This window comes from Lepidochelys olivacea (assembly GCF_965140295.1).
Source record: "Lepidochelys olivacea isolate rLepOli2 genome assembly, chromosome: 4".
NCBI classification, from domain to species: domain Eukaryota; kingdom Metazoa; phylum Chordata; order Testudines; family Cheloniidae; genus Lepidochelys; species Lepidochelys olivacea.
The window spans coordinates 17,782,972-17,806,746 of NC_140414.1; the positions used below are offsets into that span (position 1 = coordinate 17,782,972).

The 23,775-nt window shown below is 40.1% G+C and overlaps 1 protein-coding gene across 1 annotated transcript in view; it reads right to left on the reverse strand.

Annotated features, from left to right (window-relative positions):
- Positions 1 to 23,775, reverse strand: part of LOC311520120 (uncharacterized protein) — a 59,569-nt gene that overhangs the window by 35,465 nt on the left and 329 nt on the right. The window contains exons 2-13 of the mRNA XM_084627360.1: positions 22,566 to 22,626; positions 21,478 to 21,610; positions 20,156 to 20,370; positions 19,283 to 19,415; positions 17,766 to 17,863; positions 15,447 to 15,576; positions 14,293 to 14,507; positions 13,821 to 13,953; positions 11,932 to 12,029; positions 11,412 to 11,550; positions 10,535 to 10,758; positions 8,513 to 8,645 (exon numbers count right to left, since the gene is read on the reverse strand). Coding sequence (XP_084483486.1) covers positions 8,513 to 8,645; positions 10,535 to 10,758; positions 11,412 to 11,550; positions 11,932 to 12,029; positions 13,821 to 13,953; positions 14,293 to 14,507; positions 15,447 to 15,576; positions 17,766 to 17,863; positions 19,283 to 19,415; positions 20,156 to 20,370; positions 21,478 to 21,610; positions 22,566 to 22,626 — 1,712 coding nt within the window. The remainder of the gene's footprint in view (positions 1 to 8,512; positions 8,646 to 10,534; positions 10,759 to 11,411; positions 11,551 to 11,931; positions 12,030 to 13,820; positions 13,954 to 14,292; positions 14,508 to 15,446; positions 15,577 to 17,765; positions 17,864 to 19,282; positions 19,416 to 20,155; positions 20,371 to 21,477; positions 21,611 to 22,565; positions 22,627 to 23,775) is intronic.

Genomic DNA, 23,775 nt, shown 5'->3' on the forward strand with positions numbered 1-23,775 from the left:
CGGCCGGGCTTGCCACCCATGACTGCCTGTCCTGCCTTCTCAGTCTCCCGGGATCCTGATGGCCCCTTGCTCCGGGGACAGCTGCACTTCCGCCCTGCCATGCCCCAGTTAGGCCGGCAGGCTCCACATCAGCTTCTCCCAGCCTGGCTCTGCAGGTGGCAGATTTGTCCCGGGGTGTGGAGAGGGCGACTGACGTGTGGGGGGGAGCAACAGAGGTGCCTGTAGTGTCCAGTTTTGAAAAATTGGAAAATTGTCAACCCTAAGCCGACTCTACAGTGGGAGTAGACCAAACAACATGGTGGGGAAGCTGAGGCAGAGTGGCTGCAATGCCACACTGTGCCTTGAGGGGGCTCTCCAGGATGGTGAGTCTCTTACAGTTACTATTAATTGTGGGGTGTTTGAAAACTGTGTTAATATTACAAGCTATCATTTCAAGCTTTAAGGACTTACCCTTGTCCTGCGTGCAGGCTAGGGGACTTCCCTAAGGGAAGTGTGCAATCTGTGTCTTCTGCAAAAGAGCTAGCCTGGGGCAAGGTGAGTTGAGGTGTGCCTCTTTGCCAGAAGCCAGGTCTACACTGCAAACTGAGTGATGCAGTTATGCTGACCTAACCCCTGGTGTAGACAGCGCTATGTTGATGGGACAGCTTCTCCTGTTGACATAGCTACTGACTCTTGCAGCGGAGGATTAACTACGCCGATGGGAGAAGCTCTCCTTTTGGTGTAGCAGGGCCATCACGGCTGCACTGCTTTAAGTATAGACCTGCCTTTAGATAGTAGCCTGCTATGCCTCTGTCTGTATTTGGTTGCTGTGTGTGTCAGGGTTCTGAACCCTTACAAACAAAGCAGCGTTTCGTTGCAACCTTTCACAAAGAGAATTTGTTTTGTTTCTAACTCTCTGCGTATATGTGGTGAACCAAACATTAGTAAAGATCCTGCAAGCTAAATTACATCCTCAGTAATACCAGTGCAATCCCATTGTCTCCCATTTTAATTCCTCACTAAGTGCTGTGCAAAATCTTGTCACCCATACATAGACTGCAGTGTATGAAGGCTCTGCGTTCTGTCAGCAACGTGGTGGCTGCTGAAAGAAACGGCTAAATACACTCCACTGAGGCTTTGGCCTCATCTCCATGAGAAAGTCACACCAGTCAGCCCCTGTGAGGATGCTGTTACTTCAGTTTAAGTGAGGCTTGTTTTGGTTTAGCCGAGGTCAGTACCTTATGTGTTTTAGATGTCTCTAGAGGCCTGAGCATTCGGGGACTGAGCTGGTTTCTCATGTTGTTAATAATAGTGCTGGAGCTGGACCAGCTTTGCTGCCAAAGCTGACTCCTCTGTGCTCATTGCCCATAATGAAAAGAATGCTCCTGGTTCCCATTTACACTGAGGCCCCCTTTATACCATTCTGGTAGCAAAAAAAGAAGCCTTAAAATGGGTGTAGATTACTTTTACACTCACTGCGAGACCATTTACACTGCCAGAGAAGTGCAAAGCTGCCTTCGAGTAAATAGGAACCATGGTCAATGTTTAAAACATGCAGAAATCCCATGTTTCTTCTGAGTGAGTTCTCTCTGCCTTCCTGGGGCAATGCCTGCTTCCCTTTTTATGACAGTACCAACTATGTACCCCCTGCTAAATTCTTGCTCCATAACCATGTGCTGCTTTAAATACTGTGTGAATGCTCTGATTTGATGCTGCTGCGTGCTCCTCATCCTCTAGTCTAGGCAATACTAACCATGTGCTGTGGTTTGTTGAGCACACACTGAAGTTAATGGAGCTCAGCCAGCTGAGAATCTCCCCCATTCTGTTACTGAATGTAGCTGCATGCTTCTGAGCAAAGTGAACTGCAGTGAACGGGTAACACCTGTTCTTTCTTCTCCGTACTGGCTTGCTGTTTACTTCCAGATGCAATCCAAGTTGTTGGTGATTTCCTTTAAGGCTATAAGTAACCTGAGACCTGGCTATTTGAGAGCTTGCTTCTTACCCTATGTCGCCATGCAGAGAAGAGGAGCTGGGAGGCTCTTGCTGATGGTTCCTAGTGTGAAATACTATCCTGAGCAACCTGTTTTCTCTCAGTTGAAGGCCTTTAAAAGTGCTCTTTAATTCACCAGAGCCCAAGCTTGAGACACTTCAGATCAAGGAGTTCTTATTTCTTTAGCCTAGGTCTAATTTTGGGGACATGCTTTTCTCTGTTAGTCTTGACAAAAGGTGGCTTTCAGGCAGATTTATGTACCACCAAGAGTGCTGAAATGAATTGTTATGCAGCAGCAGAACTGACTGAAACCTCCATTACCTTGCACTAGCCCTGCTGTATGCATTACTGCTAACCCAAGCATTCAAAAATCATAGGCCTAGCTCTCAAAAATCATGAAACTGGCTTAATATTTGGTGGGGGGAGGGGTTAATTGCATCCTGGGTTTCGAACCTTCAGGGTGCTCTCATGCCATGGTTTCAGGTTACGTTTGCAATCATGAGGGCTAGAAGCTTTGTGGTTTTTTTGTTTTGTTTTGTTTTAAATAAAAGCTGAGGTTTTCATGAAACCATTTGCCTGCCCGAGCTGGTGCTCGAACCCCACCACACATCACAAGCGTTGGCCACAGTGACATTTGGAGGAAATGACTAGAGCTTTTGGAACAGGAACTTCAATGCAATGCAGTTTACAGAAGCAGATAGTCCACTCAGCCAACCCAGGGGCCACATAAAACCACCTTGTCCCTCGTTTGGTTCTGTGCCAAGCCCAGCTCAACCAGATCTGGTATGTGCTCCTGTTTTCTGACCCGAGAGAGGGCAGAACAGAAGAAAAGTCATAGTCTAGGCAATTGGATAAGTACATGGTCACTGTGAGACCCACAGCAAAGGGTGCAAGGGACAGAATGATCACGAGCTGGTGAACACTGAGAAAATTTGAAGAACAAGCAGACGGTTCATCATGGGGACCCTACCTCAGAGAGGTTTTGGGGAAATGCTCCACACAAATTAAAATCAATAGGGCTCAAGAATTGATAACACACCTCGAAGGGCTACAGCACAGCAGCAGAATTTCAGCAGGTGTTGTGGTATTGTATCGTTCTGTAGATCTTTGTAAAGCAGCATCTATTTGTTAGTGACAAGTAGCTCATAAATGCATACACACTAGTAATAGCTAATGCAAGTGCTGCCCGTCTTCAAGCCAGTCTCATTTGCTGTGATGTAAAGCCCTCTTTGGGCATTCTGGGCCACCGCACAGGGAAATGTAGGGGCGCATACATGTAGAAATGAGAATCTTCCATCCTTCTGTCCTCTCTGCCTGTTTTTGTGATACTGCTATTTGACCCCACTCCCCTGCCCCCTGTACCACACATATTAGCCCTTATAGTTCCACACTGAAGATCATCCAGATCTGAATAATTCCCTTGTGTGGAGCTGGCAGGATTACCTCTAAAAATAATATCCACTGTGAATGTAGCTTTCCTTTCAGTTTGCGGCTCATTCATAGAATCATAGAATATCAGGGTTGGAAGGGACCCCAGAAGGTCATCTAGTCCAACCCCCTGCTCGAAGCAGGACCAATGCCCAGTTAAATCATCCCAGCCAGGGCTTTGTCAAGCCTGACCTTAAAAACCTCTAAGGAAGGAGATTCTACCACCTCCCTAGGTAACACATTCCAGTGTTTCACCACCCTCCTAGTGAAAAAGTTTTTCCTAATATCCAATCTAAACCTCCCCCACTGCAACTTGAGACCATTACTCCTCGTTCTGTCATCTGCTACCATTGAGAACAGTCTAGAGCCATCCTCTTTGGAACCCCCTTTCAGGTAGTTGAAAGCAGCTATCAAATCCCCCCTCATTCTTCTCTTCTGCAGGCTAAACAATCCCAGCTCCCTCAGCCTCTCCTCATAAGTCATGTGTTCTAGACCCCTAATCATTTTTGTTGCCCTTCGCTGGACTCTCTCCAATTTATCCACATCCTTCTTCATTCATGAATGGATCCTGACTTTTGTGAACATATTTGGCATGCACCGAATAGTAGTCTAAATCAACAATTGTCAGCCTAAGGGTGGTCAGCTAACTGTTCACTTAGACCCTTAACTGTTTGCATCGTGAATTCATCTGCTGAAACTTCTTAAACTCGGAGCAACAAACTGTGACCAGCAAAGAGTGAATAATTTACTTCTGGTACAAACCTTTGGATGAATAATGATTTGTGCTCAAACTCATGGAACTTTCAGGATTCAGCAACACTTTTTCGTGACTACCTTGTGGTTGTATACATAGTCTTAAATACAGAATCACATGAAGCCATGAATAATAGTGACCTGGACTCAAGGCTTTCATTCATGAATCGGCTTTTTACATTTTCAACCAGTTCTGCCTTTGTCTCCGAATATCATCTGACTGAACATCTCACTGCTCTCCTGGGCATGTCCTCTGCAGTCTAATCAGGTGAAGAACCAGGGCTTCTGAACTTCAGTCAGGGTCAGTTTTACAGGCAGGTAGTATTGCCCATATTACATGTCAGAGCTGAGGGTCTCCAAAAGAGACATCAGCCTGAACCAGATGGGAAAACATGGGACAGTATTAATATGTACTAGAGGTGTTCCAGTAAATGTACTAACCCACAGCTATTTACTAGAACAATGTAACGCTTCAATGGTTTTCAGTCAAACAGAGTTTTGTGACCTCTGTGCAGTGCAAGAGCACTGATTATGGTGTATGTTTTGAATGAGGCATCTCTGAACTTAAAACCACATTTGCTGTCTGTGGCTGTGTTTAAGAGAGAAATATATGAGCTGCAAATCCAGATCTTTATCCAAATTTTCCCCAAGTTTAGGAATATTAGGAGCCATCTTTACTGATGTAAAATGTTTGTTTTGTAAAAGGCCAGATTCCGATAGCTTTATTCATGTTAACTAGACTAGAATGGTTAGACTAGAATCATCTGGTGGTCCCTCCTGACCTGAAACTCCTGATATTCTACATATAGCCTCTTTAGTCAATAGAACAGTTCAGTTAGTGTTACTGACCAGGGTAAGGGTCTCAATATCTGGCCCAAAGTAATATTACAATCATTCATTATAATGATTGTTACACTAAAATTTTACAAGAGATGGAAAAGAAGGGACAAGGGGGATCCATCTCTAGTATGTAAGTGTTACAATATGAAACCATTTGACTATAGGGTGTTGCAAACCTTTTGTATCACAAAATTAATCAAGAGACTAAGACAATGAGGACTTGTTTACAACTTGTACTTATTGTTAACAGCTGAGAAGTTTCTGAAGAATCTGTGGTTCATAAAACATTCAGTATTTTTTTAAACAGCATTCTAAACCACATGTAAGTGTTGTGGGGGCAGGAAGCAAAGTACAGGAGAAGTTGCACAGATGAATTTCACCTTTCTCCATTGGTGACCTGGGTAGAAGGAGAAACAAAAAGGATGACTCGGTAAAACTAAAATGTACATCTAAACCACCAATAATTGTATATGACAGACAGGGTGGGTGAGGTAATATTTTATTGGACCAAGTTCTGTTGGTGAGAGAGACAAGCTTTTGAGCTTAGAGCTCTTCTTCTTTTCCCAAATCTGAAGAGCTATGTAAGCTCAAAAGCTTGCCTCTCTCACCAAAGAAGTTGGTCCAATAAAAGATATTTCCTCACCCACCTTGTCTCTCTAATATCCTGGACCAACACGGCTACAACAACACTGCACACAATAATTCTGTCTGTCTGATAACCAAAGGTGACACAATCCATTTGTGAAAGTACATGTGTGGTAGTTAAGAGTTCTGTTCACATCATCTGCTTGGTTTTTTTGTTTTGGTTTTTTTTAAAAAATACAGTTTAAGATTGCAGGATCAGAGCCTCTGTACTCCAAATTATTCACATGCTTAACTTCACACACTAGGTGCTTGATTCTGTACTATTCAAGTCAATCAGAGTTTTCCATTAACTTGAATGTGAGCAGGATCTTGCCCTATGAAATCATTTGGGACTGCTCACATCACAAAGTTAAGCATGTGAGTAACTCCTTGTAGGATTGGGACCATAATGCTTCTCAGTGTTGTAAGTCAGACTTCCATTGTCAGCTCAGCATAGGAATGTCCTGAGCACAGCTACATCTGTGCCAGAAGACCAAGTTAAAGCACAGAGCTCCCCAACTCAGTTAGAGCCTTGATCACGTCCACACAAGTTGTATTTGTGTTCTATCTCCAGTCATGGAACAGGGTTAAGCTACAACCCACATTTAGCCATCTTGTAAAGGGATCAGTAGAGAATCATACTGTAACTATATATGCAGTTGGACAGGTCTACCATGTTTCTACAACTCTATGGATCATGTTGCCGTAATATCTGAACACCTTACAAATATTAATTTATCCTTCTAACATCCCAGTGAGGTACTGTAAAAACTTCTCCCATTTTGCAGGTGAAGAACTAAGGTAAGGAGAGACTGTGACCTGCCCTCAATTTAGGAATAAAAACTGGATTTCCAATTCCTAAATCCCAGTTCAGTGCCTTAACCCCCAAACCCATCCAAAACCATCCATTCTCTCTTGCTTTGATCAATATGCAGTCTTGATGATGGTTGTATGGCTATCGCAACTAACCTATCTGGGATGATTTAGAGGTCCAAATACAAGTCAAAATCATGAATGAGATTTACAGTTCATAGTTTGGGTTTTTCAAAAGAGCCTAAGGGAGTTAGGCACCCATCTCCTTAGGTTCCTTTGAAAATCCCAGCCTGATCTTTGCCCTGGTCTAAAAGGTGAAATGTATGAAAATTACTATGAAGGGTTCTTTGTCAGCATGTATCATTTAGATTAAGAACCCTAGAATTTCAGCAGAATGTTGATTATTCTTCGGATTGGGCTCGCCAAAGTTAGTGAGATGTTCAGTGATGATAAAGGAGTAATTAGGAAACCCCTTCTGAATTTGGGAAGAAAATTTTGGCACATTCTCTGTAAGAGCAAAAACCACATACATAAGGGGCCAGGACCATCTTTTTGTTCTGTGTTTGTACAGAACCCTAGAACAATGGGATACTGGTCAATTAGTAGGCCTCCTAGGCACCATGGTAACACAAATAACAACAAGGGAGATATCTGACATTAAATTATGAGCATATTTGTTCTGAGCAGTTAAATGCACAGAGATCCCAATAGATATATATTGTTGCTGTTACCTGAAATGCTTTAGACTCCGACAATTCCTAAAATGGCTTTAATTTCAGCTATCAGTTTTGGATCCTGGAAAAAGATTACAAATATTTACAAGAGAGAATCAAAGAAAGGAAATTGCATAGTATTTGAGCAGGGAGCTTCTATAAGCTAAATTCTACAGCCTGTGTTACACAGGAGGTTTGACGAGATAATTATAATGGTCCTTGTCCTGAAGGACTGGAAGACCTGTGGCAGTTTGCCTGGGAGAGGCTTGCTGCAAGAGTTCATACTTTATTCTGCAAACTCAAAGTGATAACACGTTTATATAGAAATTTATTTCCAAAAGATTAATATCCTATCTGCCTGTATTATGTCCTTGCATTTTTAATGTACCCACCTATGTGGTATCTGAGTAATGAGAAAAAAATAAAATACGTAATTAGTCTAAAATACCCCAATTCTATATTTCAGTTATACGCTCATATGAACATATTCAATATATGGATGATAATGGAAGTAGCATTAAAGGATAAATCATTACTAAAATTGGATGGGGGACCATTTTAAAGGGAGGGTATGTGTCATGAGAGCCAACTGAGTAATTTAAAATAAGAATATTTGACAAATTTTAATACTTTCTCTGAGTTGTCTGTGAGTCTTAAATTATTTTTCCAATTTCTGTGAATAATTCTTAGTAGGTCGCTCGCAGGTAGCTTTTCCCAAATATTTTATTTTTGAATTTTGAAATTTGAACTGTTTTGACTGGACACAAGTCACGTTGCACACTTCTGTCTCCTGACTGGATAAGCATAAAGCTTAGAACTTGCAGAAGTTGCTTTCTGATACTGTTCTCCAATATTTGCTTAAAATTAACAGTCTCTGTGATTGTCTGCCTGAATATTCAGCAAAAGCAAAAATCAAAAGGAGTTGGAGGGCTTAGTCAAAGGAAACTTGTTTAAAAGTTGGAATGAATATCCACAGAACATAATTTGCCCAGCTCTTCCTCTTTCCATGTTATTATTCAGACCTCTCTGCAATTATACAGATGCAGTTTTTATTTGTAATCCTTAAAGCTCCTATTTTGGAAATCCTAGAAGAATCTTTAGCACAAAGGGAAAATGTTGGATGCAAGCTCAAGCAGATTTAAACATATCTTTTAGATTAAATAAATTCTCTATGCATGCATACACACACACACACACACACACGTATGTATATATATTGCTGTAGAGTATATCATCTAGGCAAAATTATTGCTTCTTCACACACAGAGCCATTCTAGGTTGCTGAACATTTGATTAAAATGTATATATTGACATTTTCCATGCGTGCCTTTAATCAAGAATATACCCTCAATACATGAAAATAGTGAGATACCTCTACCCCAAAGCATGCCTCGTGTTGTTCAGCTTTGCAGCACTTTTGTACCATGCCAGTAAAATCTGTTAAGATTTTCTTTAGCTGTTCATCTGTTACAGTGGTCTTTAGTTTAATGAGGTTGACAAGCAATCTGAAACAAACACAAAATACAGCAAAGTAAAATTAATACTAGTTATTGTGACTTGAGTTACCAATTTGTAATATCACATTTCCCTGATTCCTGTGCAGATCCAGGGCCTGTTGTGGCTTTACAATATTCTCCATATGGGCCTGAGCTGATGTTCAGTGAAGTTTAAGGGAGTTTTTCCATTGATTCCAATGGACTTTGGATCAAGCCTAAGTGCGGAATATAATAAAACTATGCAGAGGAAACTTTAAATAACCACCAGCCCTGCTTCTGCCACTCCACCTACAACTCCAGCCTCATGACACTGTTTGTCCACTGCTCCCACAACCACCTTCATCCCTTTTGCAACATTGCCCCTATGTCTGGAATAGACTTCTTGCACAGATTGGCAAAAAGCCACCATCAAAGTCCCTCTTTAAGGCCTAACTCTGCTAGGATAACTATGTGAAACTGGCCAACATAGACCCTTTTTAGTATTCAGAGAAAATAACACCTTACTTAGCATTGCACAGCTATGTATTGGCTCATGCTGAATAACCATGTCCTCTTATTGATGTTATCACTGCCTAAAATCGTTCTCACATGCTGCTGGATCCTAAAACATAGAAAATTCTTCCTCTTTAAAAAACAAAAAAACTAAGCTATATGACAGGTTTCAGAGTAGCAGCTGTGTTAGTCTGTATTCGCAAAAAGAAAAGGAGTACTCGTGGCACTTTAGAGACTAACCAATTTATTTGAGCATAAGCTTTCGTGAGCTACAGCTCACTTCATCGGATGCTCAGATAAATTGGTTAGTCTCTAAGGTGCCACAAGTACTCCTTTTCTTTAAGCTACATGAGTTGACCGTGAAGTGAATTAACTGGACTATTGGAAATTATTGCTCAAAGTTTCAGTGCAATGGGTCAGATCCTCAGGTGGGGTATACTGGTATAGTCAGTTGACTTACACCAACTGAGAATTTGGCCCACTGAATGCCTACAATTGTGAAAATAGTAGCTGCAAAGCCCTGGCTAGGTATAAAATTCATCACATTAGTAAATGATGATGTGTTGACAAATCGCTGGTAAGACTACCGTAGTGCTATTGTAGCAAATGATTCCACACTGTGTATGGAAAATTTTAGAGACAAGGTGTGGGCGAGGTAATATCTTTTATTGGACCAACTTCTGTTGGTGAGAGACAAGCTTTCGAGCCACACAGAGCTCTTCTTTAGGACTGGGAAAGGTACTCCCAACATCATACAAAATGCATGGTGGAACAGATTGTTTAGAAATGAGCAGTTACAATATGTGCAAGGGACCACTCAAGGTAGAGTGGCCCATTAACACTTAGCAATCATAGGACAAAAAGAGGGGGTTAGCGGGTTACAGATTGTTGTAATCAGCCATAAATCCAGTGTCTCTGTTCAGTCCATAATTTTTAGTGTCTAGCAGAGTAATGAATTGAAGCTCCCAGGCTCGTCTTATGAAGGTGTTGTGCAGGTTTCCTTTGAGGCTGAGGACTGAAGGGTCAGATAAGGAGTGATCGCTTTGTGAAAAGTGTTCACCCACAGGTGATAGTGTGTTTTTTGTGTTTTATCATTTTCCTGTGCAAGTTCATTTTGAGAGCGTAGTGATTGTCTGGTTTCACCCACCTTACGTTTTGCTGTGACTCTGGGAGTACCTTTCCCACACCTGAAGAAGAGCTCTGTGTGGCCCAAAAGCTGGTTTCTCTCACTAATAGAAGTTGGTCCAATAAAAGATACTACCTCACCCACCTTGTCTCTCTAATATCCTGGGACCAACATGGCTACAACTACACTGCATATGGAAAATTATGTTAAACTGTGACTCTCCTTCTCTATCAGAGCTTAATCCTAAAATCTGCTGTGAATTAGCAGACAGACATCTTACGTTAGCTGTTTTATATGCTGTGTTTCAGCAGGAGCAGTGCACAAATCTTCATGGAAGGTGAACAGTTCAGGGGTGAATTGAGGGGGCTTGTAGCTTTCATCAGCTCCCATCTTGGTGAAACATGGTCTCCTGTCAGCATATGAGTCATCACAGCAGTGTGTGACTTTTTCATTTATAGGTGTAGCCTCCTGTCTCATGCACATATCCTGAATCACCACGCTCAGCTGAACAAAGAGGAAGAGCAATAAAACAAGGTTCACAGCACTCTTAGCTTTAATGCTAATAAAAGCAATGCATGTTCCTAATGTTGCAATAGTATAGGCAGGGGTGCTGGCAGCTTTCACTTCTTGTTAAGCAGAGCTCCCATGAAAACAGAATGAAAACATTCAGTCATTCTGGAACTTTTCAGACTTAGACAAGTGATTGTCCTAGACAAAAGTTGCCCTTTCTAAATCATGGTCTCTCCCATTGGGTGCTCTTTGCTAGTTTCACAAGTGGCATCATTTCCTAGCAAGATGAGCCCACTGCCAGATCTAGATCCTTGTTCAGAAATGCCTAAATCTTTAAACTGCTTTCAGATAAAACCTATTTCACATGGTAACCAGCATTTGGGGAGATCATCTCCATTGCAAATGGGGCAGATTTCCACCTATGCATTTGGAAGCCTAACTTTAGGCTTCTATTTAAAAAAAAAGATATTGGCCAATGTCTCCATGAGAGAGCGTACTTTGTACTTCCTCCTTAACAGGATGTTGAACCTTCGAGAACAATATTGCTGCTCTCTCTGCATTTGGGCAGAATACCTAGAGTTGTAAATGTGCAGTACACAGAAAACACATAAAAAAGAAAGCTACAGTAAAGAAAGAAACGTACTCACATGTTCTTCTAAACAAGGTATGTGTCTAGCTTCAGGTTGCTGACAGCACTTGCTACCAGCGGCTGCCATTTTCTTTGAGATTTCAATCAATGTTTCAGGTGACACTTGAGGCATTTTCCTGGTGTAGCGGCCAAGGATACTGAAATAAAAAATATTCTAGCCTGTTCAACTATGAAGAAAATTTTTAAATAAAGCACCTCGATAGGGCTGTTCAATGAAATACAAATATATCGGTCCAAAGCTGAACTAATTTTTTGCATTCTTAGCCGTTGTAACAGAAGCAGCAATGAGTCTACTATTACATACACTATGAAAGCCTACATTCCTGTTCATACCATAACTTCTAAATACTCTTCTTCTTAATTGGAATAATGGCATCGTCTGCACTGCCAGCTGAACAAACGCTAATGGTTAAATTGTACCCTTGTCTTATTCATTTGGGTCTGGAGAATTTCACCTTTATAAAATCCCGAACATTCACTATATAAACATGAAACCACTCCAAAACAAAGAAACATACACTTTTTGGAAGTCATGTTCTCCCAAGCTCGCAAGGAGATCACAGTTAGTTTTTATTATTTCCTGAGTCTCCTGGATGTGACTCCTGAGTTTCTCTTCCTGCAAGTAAATATAATCATTATTAGAGGCAGGTTATTTATCTAAGGCTCTCATTAGAGCGTACACCCAACTCACAAAGGAACTCCTATCTATCCCATTTAGGCCCTTTCTATTCATAAATATTGTATAATTTCTGAGGTACACCTATGGCCCTCATCACCAGTGTGTCTGAGACCCTTGCAATCATTACTGTATTTGTCCTCACAACACATCTGCGTGGTAGGAAAATATTCTCAATATACAGATGGGGACCTGAGTCACAGGCAGCCTAAGTGACTTGCCCAAGGGCATGCACCAAGTCTGTGGCAGACTAGGGAACTGAATGTTATATCCTGAGTCACAGACTACTGCCCTAACCACTCTATCATCCTTCCTCTTGAGAATGACCTTTGACTTGTAGGAACTTGTTCATTATTCAGAATTATTCACTCCTAATGTGAATGTTCATTTAGACAGTATACATCGTATTTCCTCTGTCTATGAACGTTCTTGTGAAAATATTTTTGCTCACACAGACATCTGTGAAAAGTGAACAGAAGGTTCACAAATGCTATAGAAGCAAATAGGTGGGTTTCAAATGGAAAAAAGTGTTTGTGCACCACTTTAGTTTTAGTGCAGTTTTGTCCAGGTTTGCAAAATCATAGCGCCATAGATTTTAAGGATCAAAGAGAATAGTATAACCATTTATTTTGATGTCCTGCCTATCACAAGTATAGAATTTCACCCAGTAATTCCTGCACTGAGTATAATAACTTGTGGTTGAACTAGAGTATATTTTAGAAAGACATCCAATCTTGTTTAAAAGTCTCCAAGTAATTAGCAATCTATTACCCAAGGATGTAAATTCTTCCAATAGCTAATTATTCTCACTGCAAAAATTTGCAACTTATTTTCAGTTTTAAATTTGTATAGCTTCATCTTCCAGCAATTGACTCCAGTAGCACTGTAAAAAGAGCTTATGCAAGTTGTCACCTTCTAACAAATCCACTTCCATTCTGTCTAGTTAGAATGTCTCACTGAATGGTAAACTCTTTGGGAGAGAGACTGTTTATATACATTTGTACAAGGCCTAGTACAATGTGTCCCTGATCCCCACTGGGGCCACTGCCATTGCTGCCATTAGTCCTATTAGGTTAGCATAGGGTTTTGAAAGTGGATTCAAATCCATCCATTGACGGGGGTGGGAGGGGAGGAAACGCTTTGACTTACTACATACAAGATGTCTGGAGTTTTGTTTTATTTTTGTATCTTTTTATTAAACCAATTTAGTGTTAGTAAAAGTTACAGGGCTTTTAACTTTGGAGATCGTTCAATGGATTAAAAAGAGAACAACAAAATTAAAGGCGACATATGTTGTTCTACTAACATGCCTTAACCCTCAATTTGAGGGACCGTTTCTGGAATCACAGAACTATCCATTCTCCGTGTTCACTGAATCTTTAGCCCCTCTGCAGAAGTTAACATATAAGATGTCTCTATGAGGTTGCTTTTTTGAGGGGCATACATGTCCATTAGAACTTAACGATCTCAGTCATTTTACATGGGCTCGGGGTGCTTTATGGAGTTACTCTAATTCTTCATTCATTCATTCCAGAAAACCATAGGTCTTTGTCATGAATGACAAACACAGAAATGCTATGTCATCTATGCAAATCCCAACTAATCCCCTTTATTAATCCCCAGTAAATCCCTAACCATCAGAATCCTATCGGTCACGATCAACTCATGAGAGTTCATCACCAAAACATTCTAATGTTTTCCTGTTATGTGTGATTGAACAGTAGAACTTACTGCGTGACTGTAACATTCAGAAGCACTCTCTTTTTTGCAGCACTCTTTCAGGATGGATTCGTAGCCCTTAGCAATCCGCAAAAGCATCTGACTAGAGAACTCAGGATGCCTTCTCGAATATTCATAAAGAAATCTGGAACATGAAAACTGCCAACATTAGAGTTTAAGAATGTAGTAGCCTCTACTGGATAGAAAATGGATAGAATTTCAAGATGCCATAAGCGATAGGTCAGCCACTCAAAGAACCAGACAAAGGAATCTCTCCATTATATACTTGATTACAATACTCTGCAGGACAGATCCTCAGGTGGTGTAAAATGACAGTTCAGAGACGTCACCAGCAGGACATCTGGCCCTTTATATTTTAGTCATTTCAAATAAATCTACTTCTGGCCTATCAGTCCCTCTGCGTACATACAAACGTAATGAGCTAAGGCTAGACACAAGAACATGTGACATTTGCTATACGTACTCTGCCATGAAGACATCTTGCCCTGCAGTAAAGGGTTTGCACACCTCCTTGTCTTCTATGTACTTCTTAGCTAGCAAGGGCAAGCCTTCAGGTGTGTCATCAAACTGTGCCCTAACAACACACTCACTTCGTTCCACCACTGGCTTCTCACAACAATCTTTTATTTTACTGGAGAAGAGGTCTTGTTTAGAGCAGATATAGTTCACAACCTCTGCCTGCAAAAGGAATGATACTGTGTCAGTTAAAAGGCCTTTATAAGCAACTACTTATTTTTAGTTTCCCAGTTGCTTTTCTTTTTCCAGTTTTGAGGCCAAAGTCAGAGCTGAGCTTGCCAATTTGTTAAGGAAATGGGAGACTCACTAGAGAGGGGAAACAGTTTTTTCAGGAGGCTACACCAGAAACTCCATTAGGCTGCTTTCTGCCTAGTGAAGAGCAGCCAGAGCTAATGGAGTTCCAGCTGTAGACACTGCTGTCTGCTGAAACATGGTTGGAGCCATGGCAACCCTGGGCCAGCATGGGGTGGTGATGTCCCTTCCTTTGTCATTAGAAAGCTAGAGGGGGTGAACAGTCAGGAGAGTTTGTGCCCACTAGAGCACATGCCTCTCCAGTACCCAGAATAGAACCCGAGATCTCTGAGTCTCCCTGTTCCTCCGCTGTCAGCAACTATCAATGAAACCCACTGGCAAAGTGTCCCATCCCCCAAACTGATTAATGATCTACTACTACTACCATCAGTTACTCCATAAATTCAAGTGGCAGAGGTCTTTGTGGTGAATGGAAAAGTTCCAGTCCAACATGACAAACTATGTTTAAAAAATATTAATATGGAAAAAATAGTATAGTAAGTGTCACATAATTAAAGACTGTATTATAATACATATACACAAGCAGGCCAAATTAAGGTGGCACAGGCAAATTTATTCCTGGCATTTCCTAACTTTTTTGAATGTTTGACTTTGCAACCTTACTGTTCTTTTAATGTAACAGATCCAGAGTTGGTGTAAATTGGCCCAATTTACACTAGCTGAGGATCCAGCTTTGACTTTTTAAGGTGCCAACCAGCGAAGAGTGTATAGGTGTATCATTGTAAGGGAACAGGCAGTGTTCTGATTTTTTCAAATATGTCAATATGAAGCAAAAGCAATGTAACTTACCCTGTCATCTGTACATTCGATCATGTCACCAGCACAACACTCCACATGGACATGTACGATATCCTTTACAATTTTGGAAATCTCTGAAAATGAAGCCTTAGGAAATTTTTGGCTAATTAAAGCAAGAGTACTAAAAAGGGGAAAAATCAGAAAAATGTCTGATTTAAAGCTCTGTATTGAAAATGAAACTTGCAAGTCATTACAATTTAGGTTACTCTAAATCATGATGGATTGGTTTAAATAAAGCAATTTTAAATCATTTATTTTAATCATGACTTAAATCAGCAAACAGAAGAGCTTGAATTAAATCAGTGATTTTCATTTTGTTTTGTATTTGTACTTTTTTAGGGTTTCCACTCTACCCCTAAAGAAAGTCTCATTGGCTGGTAATCATTAAAACATGTTGATTTGTAACCAAATATAGCATTTACACTAAACTTGGTCATCTTCTGACTGACTAGGAGGACACACTTTATCTATACACATTTATTTAAGCAATTATATAGCTAAATGTACATTTAATCAGAAACTTAATTTTCACATTTTTGATTGTTAACAAATGGTGAATGATGCATTTCTTATTTACAAGAAGCTGATTAACTTTGTACTTGTGATTTGTGTCAAGCTCTATTTGGGTGCAAATTCAAATTCAGTTAAATACACAAAAACAGCATTTTACCTTGTTTTTTAGTTAAATAAAACTAATGATTTTAGAACTAGTATATCTCATTCTCTCACACCTCATTTCTGTTCATAGATTGGAAGAGGAAAACAAGCTTTTCTGCTGTTTGTTTGTTTTTGTTTTTTAACTCCCATTGGCTTCTTAACTTTAAATGACTAGTCAGTGAACTGAACTGAAAACAATATTCTCACTGCACCCATAGAAGAGGATTCTGCTGTAATTTCTTAATTAAGTTTTTCAACAAACTGGTTCCAGGGTCTTATATAGTAACTACTACCAGGTGAGTGGCTTGACTTTCTTAAAATCTTGGCAGCAGCCATGTACTGTTTCATATATATTTTATTTAATCTAAATGTTTTAATAGATTGTAATACATTTAGGCTTTAACATAAGATGCCATAATTTCAAATTTAATTTTAAATAGGATTATTTTTAAAAACTTGTATTTAATTTAAATGAAATACAACTTATTTTTTAATCACTGAATTGTATCCACCCTGCTTTAAATTACGCAGGGTTAAGGGAAATATTTCATCACTGGGAGTCTTTAAATTGGTTCCGTGTGTGTGGCTCTTCTAAAACAAATGCACTAGTTCAACTTCAAGGTACTGGGCTACTTGCAGGAATCACTGGGTGTAATCTGTCTCTTCTGTTATGCGGAAAGTTAGACTAGATCATTAGACGGACCCTCTACTGACCTTAAAATCTATAAATCTGCAACTGAACTACAATTCTGCTGGGGACGGGGCTCCCTTCTGTCTTCTGGAACAGGCTCCGGATTCAGGGACTAGCAGAGGAGGGGGGTTGTGGAGCTATAGGAGTTATAGCCTCCTCCCCACCCCAGCACTGCCCAGCTCCAGCTTCTGGCCTCCAACCTGGGCAGGGCCTCTGGCGGGGGGAGGTGGAGCTACCATTTACCTCAAGGGCCTCAAGGGGAGGTGCAGCCCCTCCAATTTCCTGTCTAGCCCACCTCAGCCATCCACACACCCTCCCCCAAAAGAGGTTGGTGCCGTCCCTGTCCGGATTGATTGATTGATTGATTTTTGTCATTTACAAAAGTGCCCATCACCAAAATCTCCAAGCTATATATATATATATATATATATATATATATATATATATAAATTTGAAGAAAGGTAGATTAAGAACATCAGAGTCTCTGATTCTGAGGTAAGTGACACCATCCTATGCAACTCCATAGCTGAGCGAACAGTTTGGCAAAATGAATTCTAGAGATGGTTAAATCTGCCTTTAGCCCATGTGGCTAGCCTTTCACTAACATTCACCATTAACGTAAAAAATATAATTCTTCCTTAGTGTGTGTCAATATACTAAAACTAACCCACAATTCTATTAGACATTGAAATCAATGGGAGCTTAGCAGAAGCACAGTAGGAATTGGCCCATAACTGGGAAAACGCTTTCCTGGCCTAATCTTTACACTGGATTTCAGAATGGCTGTCAGTGCTAGTTATTCCTTCTGCAAAAAGCACCTCCACATGTATTAGAAGGAGGAGCATCAAACTCAGCACATGCAAACAAGTTACTGATTTGTTTCTGATGCTTTTCTCTGATGTGTCTTCAGGTCTTATGACAACTACTCGATTTTTATTCTAAAGTAGGGGTCAGAGACTTACTTTGCCTGGAAAGTTCTTTCTCCGAACTTCTTCAGGATTCCACAGGTGTAGGTGTACTTCTTGCTCAGAAGTAGGACTCTTTCCTTTATCAAAGAAAGCTAGAGTAATAACAAGCACATTGTTAAACGAAATGATCACATTTCATGGATTAGAAAAGAAAAGGCTGGCAGCGCCAGTTTAGAAACACAAAGGGCTCTTTCCTGATTAACTAAAAGTCCAAGCAAACCTAGAGTTCATTAGGCAATCCTTAGCTCCAGCCCTTTATTTTCTGTGTGGGTGTATTGTGCACCCAAATTCTACTACTCGCCTCCTGTGTAAGAAGCACCTTGCTCTGCAAATAGCTCAGTTGATTTGAATGGGACTACACAGCCCTATGCTCGTAGGACTGTATGCTACTCTCTGTGCCACCTACCTGACCCACCACATTGAAATAACTGGGAGTGAATAATCACTGTGTCTGAGTATTAGTAAAGGCAGAATTTAGCCCATAGCATTCTAAAAGTAGGTTAATGGCTAGATCGTAACTTCCCCATAAACTGTATGTCAAGGGAGATACTCTGCTACAGATCCATGCTGGTACCAAATCATGAGAGTGCATGCAGTTGAAAAGAAAGCAGAACCAAAGCTGTTAATGTTTCATGTCCTATCTGCTCAGGGCAGGAAGTACAGTGACTGCTTACCCCTGCATGCCTGGACCTAAGGTGTGTCTTACTCCCCCTTGCTCTCCTGTACTGCATGCTGCTCCATCACAGTCTAGACCCAGGCAATAAGCATGTGATTTTTTTCCTAAGGAATGTATATTGCCAATATTTAGTACAGTTGAGCAATAATGATCACGGATTGACAGAAAGGGTTGGGAAAGGGATAAAAATCTTGCAAAATTTTTGATGGTAAAAATATATACTCGTATCATGAAATTTCAAAATGTGAAATTTTTCAACCCTCTGTCTGTAACATACTGATTCGTTCATGAGCAGATAGTTTTCTGTGAGAGGTCAGGTAGTATTTATTCAGACGAAGATCAGTTTTCACACACAAACATGCAAAAATGTGATTTCCTTCCCCCCGCCCCCCACCACACACACACACACATTTTGCTGCATGAAGCCACCCACTTTATGAAAAGTTCACAAAAAGCAAACTTTCCAGGCAATTAGATGACCTGGAACATAACTATAACTATTTTCATCTAATTTTTATCAATATTTCCCCTGCCATTTTCACACACCACTACATTCAATGCCAGTAATCTGTCATTTGTGTGCATTGCTTTAAAAAAAACAGATTAGTGTATACAGATACGAGGGGGGAGAGAGGCAGATTTTAATTTCAAAATTCCTAGAGATTATTGTAAAAAAATTGACAGAACAAAATTATTTGAAAAATGTTATTAAACAAGATTTGTTTGTGTCCCCTTAAAGTTAAAATTGTTCAATAAACAGAAGTACAGTTAAGAGCAGAAGGAAACTTTTTAATAGTTAGCAATATTTGGTTTTTCACACTGAAAATCTGAATACCTTTCCATCCAAGCAAATGCTAATGGTGGCCTCTTTGCAACAGTGTTCAATTGCATGCTCAACGTCAACAGCCAGAGCAAGGATTGTGGGGGCATAAAGAAATGGGTGCCGTCTTGAGACCTCATAAATGTGACTGAAAAGAAAATGCAAAACAATGTGTGTTACAACCAGCAACAAATAGCCTCTAGTCTATAGAAAGCTTTTATTAAACAATTCTATACTAAAACAAACCAGTTCTAGCTCTGGTAACTACCAATGATACATGCCCAGTTCTCAGCTGTATTGCAGATTTTTGTGTGAACTCCTTACATTTTCAGCTGCTCAGATTTTTGTTAACATTCTTTATTCGTTTATTTATTTGGGGGAGCAAAACTTGCAAAATTCCCTGATTTTTTTTAAAGGGAAATAAACAAAAAAAATCCCTTTTAAAGGGGTTTTTGGGGAGAGCAGACTGCAGCTTTTTTCTCTCTCTTTTTAACATTTCCCTGTCTCTCTTCAGTAACAAAATGAGAAAAGGAACAAGGGGAGGGGAGGTGGAAGAGAAATCCAAAAACCAGAAATGAAGGGGGGAAAGGTTTGCCAAAAAGCAAGATTTCAAAGAAAATTCTCAAATGAAAAAATTCAATCCAGTCTAGCAACTACATTCAGTGAAAATTTTCATTAAAATTTCTAATTTTGACCAGCTGTATATTCTAAAAACTGCATAAGTGACCTAGTCGAGTGTTCACAATGTGTGTGTGCAGCGGTTTCCGCACACACACAGAGGCAGTTTTTCTAAAATGTGCTCCTGTGTGGCAGGATAGCACAGGCAGCATGGTGAACACTGCTTTTCTCCACGACTAAAAATATATAATATAAAATCAATGTTCTTACTGTGCCATAAACGACTCTTTGTTTTCTTGGAATGTCTTGCACATTACTTCAGGCTCAGGTCTTTGATATGGAGGAAGGAACCCTGGAGAAGAATGTTTGAATGACAGGAAACACTGATTTCTTTCGGGGTCAGCTTTGCTACAGCAGTTGGCCATTTCGCCATATGCTTGACCAAGCATCTCTATTTTGCAGATTTCATCCAGGACAATAGTAGGCTATAGGGGAAAATACATTGACTAGGGTCAGAGTTAAGGTTGTTCATGGAATGTCTGATGTAAATTTTCAGTCATCTAGATTTTTATAAATACATCTAATCTGAAAAGAATTAGAATTCATGAGCCAGAATCTCACCTGGTGTACATTGACACAGCTCCATTGACTTAATTAGAGTTTTGCCAATTGAGATCACCTGAAAATCTGGTCCTATATTTATATTACTTTAATTTACCATTTTAATGCTTTATTATTGGGATGGATTCACTGGAGGTTTGACTTAGTAGGCTCTAGAACAAATCCTGCTCACCTTATGCAGGTAGCCTCACTGCAGTCAATGAGCATATGTGGGTGAATTTGGGAAGCAATTGTTATTCCTATAGTTAAATATTAATTTGGGCAGCCTTTGAGATGAAGCCATAGGATTCCTGTTAGTTGAATTACCAGTTAGAATGAGCTAGAATACAGTTCCAAACTGGCACATTAACTATAGTGCTGCCTATGAGCATATGTTAATGTGGCTGAGCCCAAGTTGCAAATTTCAGGTCTGGTTCCAAATTTCAAAGCATTCAGAATTCAGGTGTTTTCAGATTGTGATTGACTTGACTGGGCAAGCATCTGTGGAAATTTAATGCACTCAGGCTAAACATTTTCAAAAGTGCCTAAGGGCTAGATTTTCAAAGTTATTTAGGTACCTGAAGATGCATAGATGCTTAGGTGCCTACTACTGGGATTTTCTAAAATGCCTAAGTAAACTAAATACCTATATGCATTTTAGACACCTAAGCATCTTTGAAAATCTGAGCAAAGACTTAAGACCCCGCATCCCATTGAAAATGAATGGAACATAGGCTCGTAAGTCATTTAGATGCTTTTGGAAATCCCACTCTCAAAATGTAAGAGAATCAAGCACCATGTTTCAGAATATATATACAATGGAGAGTAGCTCGCTAGCAGTATCAAAACCTGAGAGTCTTAAAGTTTTGTGATGAAATACCAATAAGTGATTTTGGTTCAGTATTAAAGATTGCTACTGAGTGCTTTATCATAATGCTGTATTTGCAGTGTAAACAGAGAAGAATCACAATAACAATGGACTCTTTGCCTACCACTGGTTTCAAACACTCCGGGTCCTGCTCATTGGCAACACACTTGTGTGCAAGATCCATGACATCCTTCACCTGTTTAGCTATCTCTTCATAAGGGCACTTGTAGAGATACTGGGCAAATGTGATCAGGGCACTGAAACACAAAGCATATTTGTAAAGATGTAGATAAGGAGGAGAAAAAAACTTCCCTGAAGTGCTAGTCTTCTTCTGGATTCAGAGACTTTGCTGGTATCTTTGGTAACCAGACAGAGAACCACTGAGTGAAAGAGGCAGGCAAGAAGTTTGCTGTAGGCTCAACAAAATTAGTGAGGGCCAGATGTTCCAGGGGCCTCAGTACCAGTGTACACAAACTTGTATGCACTATCGTGCAAATGGCTGAGAGCAAAAATTGTGCATTCAAATGTCAAACAGATGCCTAAACTGAGAAACCACATAATCATATTTCCACAATCAGTATCCTTCCTTGTCCATTCCTCTTCCTAGTGTATGGTTTATCTTAACACTTCTCTAGCAAGACCATGACATAGACTATAAGTGCCTTAGACCATGGACTTTTCTTCTGTGTGTTTCCTGGAACTTGTACCCAGCACACCTGTAGGTGCTATAAGTTAATTATTATTGTCATTGTTGAATAATGAGATCTTCTGTTATCTCCATCATGCCTAAAAACCACATAGGTCAAGCTGACTTTTCTCAAATAAACATCCGTTTGATCTATAAATGTGACTCCTTCAGTCATCCAGAGGGAATCACACTACCACACTACTCTTAGGCCCTAGCGGGTCACTGAGGGACTCTGACTAAATCTTGCAAGGAGCAATGTATTGTGTTGCCACAAGGCCAGACAATGATACTGTCGCTCACCCCTGAGCATCAACCAAATGTAGGATTGTGACTGCTTCAGCAAGCAAGTTTTATCCATATATTATCTAACTGGACATTTAGAAGGCTAAAATTTCTGTCACATTCTTTGTTTATATGTCTCGTGTATTCTATTGATTCATCTTGATGGGGTTTTTTGGCCAACTAAAAATGTAAAATGATGAGGATGATTATCACTACAGAACATAACTCGAATGGTCACTTACGCTCCTTTAAAAGTATCTTCTTTTAAATCGTTGAAACGGTGGACAATCTCACTCTTGTGTTCTGAGTGGAAAAAGAAAAGAGAACAATGAGGATCATTTTTTACATTAGCTATGTATAGAATCGTGCCCCTATAGTGAATATATTCTGGGCATTTGGGGTGGGATTTTCAAACATGTTCACCATTAACCTAACTCTTGAACTCTGGCAATTTTCCCACTGATTTCAGTGGGATCGGAGAAAGGCCAATGCTGAGCACTTTAGAAATCCCACCACTTGCTAACCTGCATTTCTGCTAACCCTGTATTCTCCCTCTCTCTAATCTCATCTCATCTGGCCCACCTATTCCACTTGCCATTGGCTACCCTGGCCTCTTACATGTGCTAATCTATCCTAAGTAAAATATTCCCACCACTGGCATTTTTCTGATTTAGTGTTTAACTGCATAAGTATGTTCCTATTTCAAGTATAGGAAATAACTACCATGAGTATGTCTACACTTCAGTATAGACACTACCTGTGCCGACAGGCTGGGTTCTCTCATTTGCATAGATAATCCACCTCCCCAAGAGGTGATAGCTCAGTCAACAGAAGAATTTTTCCATTGACCTAGCACTGTCTACACAGCGACTTAGACTGGAATAACTCTGCCACTCAGGGATGTGGATTTTTCACACCCCTGAGAGACATAGTTATGCCAACCTAATTTTCTGGTGTAGACCAGGCCTATAACTATTGGCAAGTGTGGACTTTCAATGACAACCATTGTACTATTCAAACTGGAGATGAGATGAGGACGATACATTTTGGTTTGGGGATCTGTTGGAAGAGTTTTTATTTTGCAAACTCAAAATTAAAGCCAGGTTGGGTTGGATTCTTGTTCCACTGTATGCAAATCACCATTGTCCTCAGTGAGTGGAAGTGTCATATAAAAGATTTCAGTTTGGCCTATCTGCAGTGAATGTAGCTTATGATTATACAGCATTGTTCATTCCAAGGCTCTTTGCAAGGTGTGTGCATAAAGCAATTATTCATCTACCACTGTACTTCATACACCTCTGGGGTGGAACTTGGCAGCCATTCTGCCCTAATAACACTACTCGGTGATTTTTTTGAAGCAGTGAAGAACAATTACGCTAACTGAAAGTAAAAGAGAGACTTTCACTAGATAAAACTTAATTACTACAGGTGTTATCTGGAAGGATATTGCTT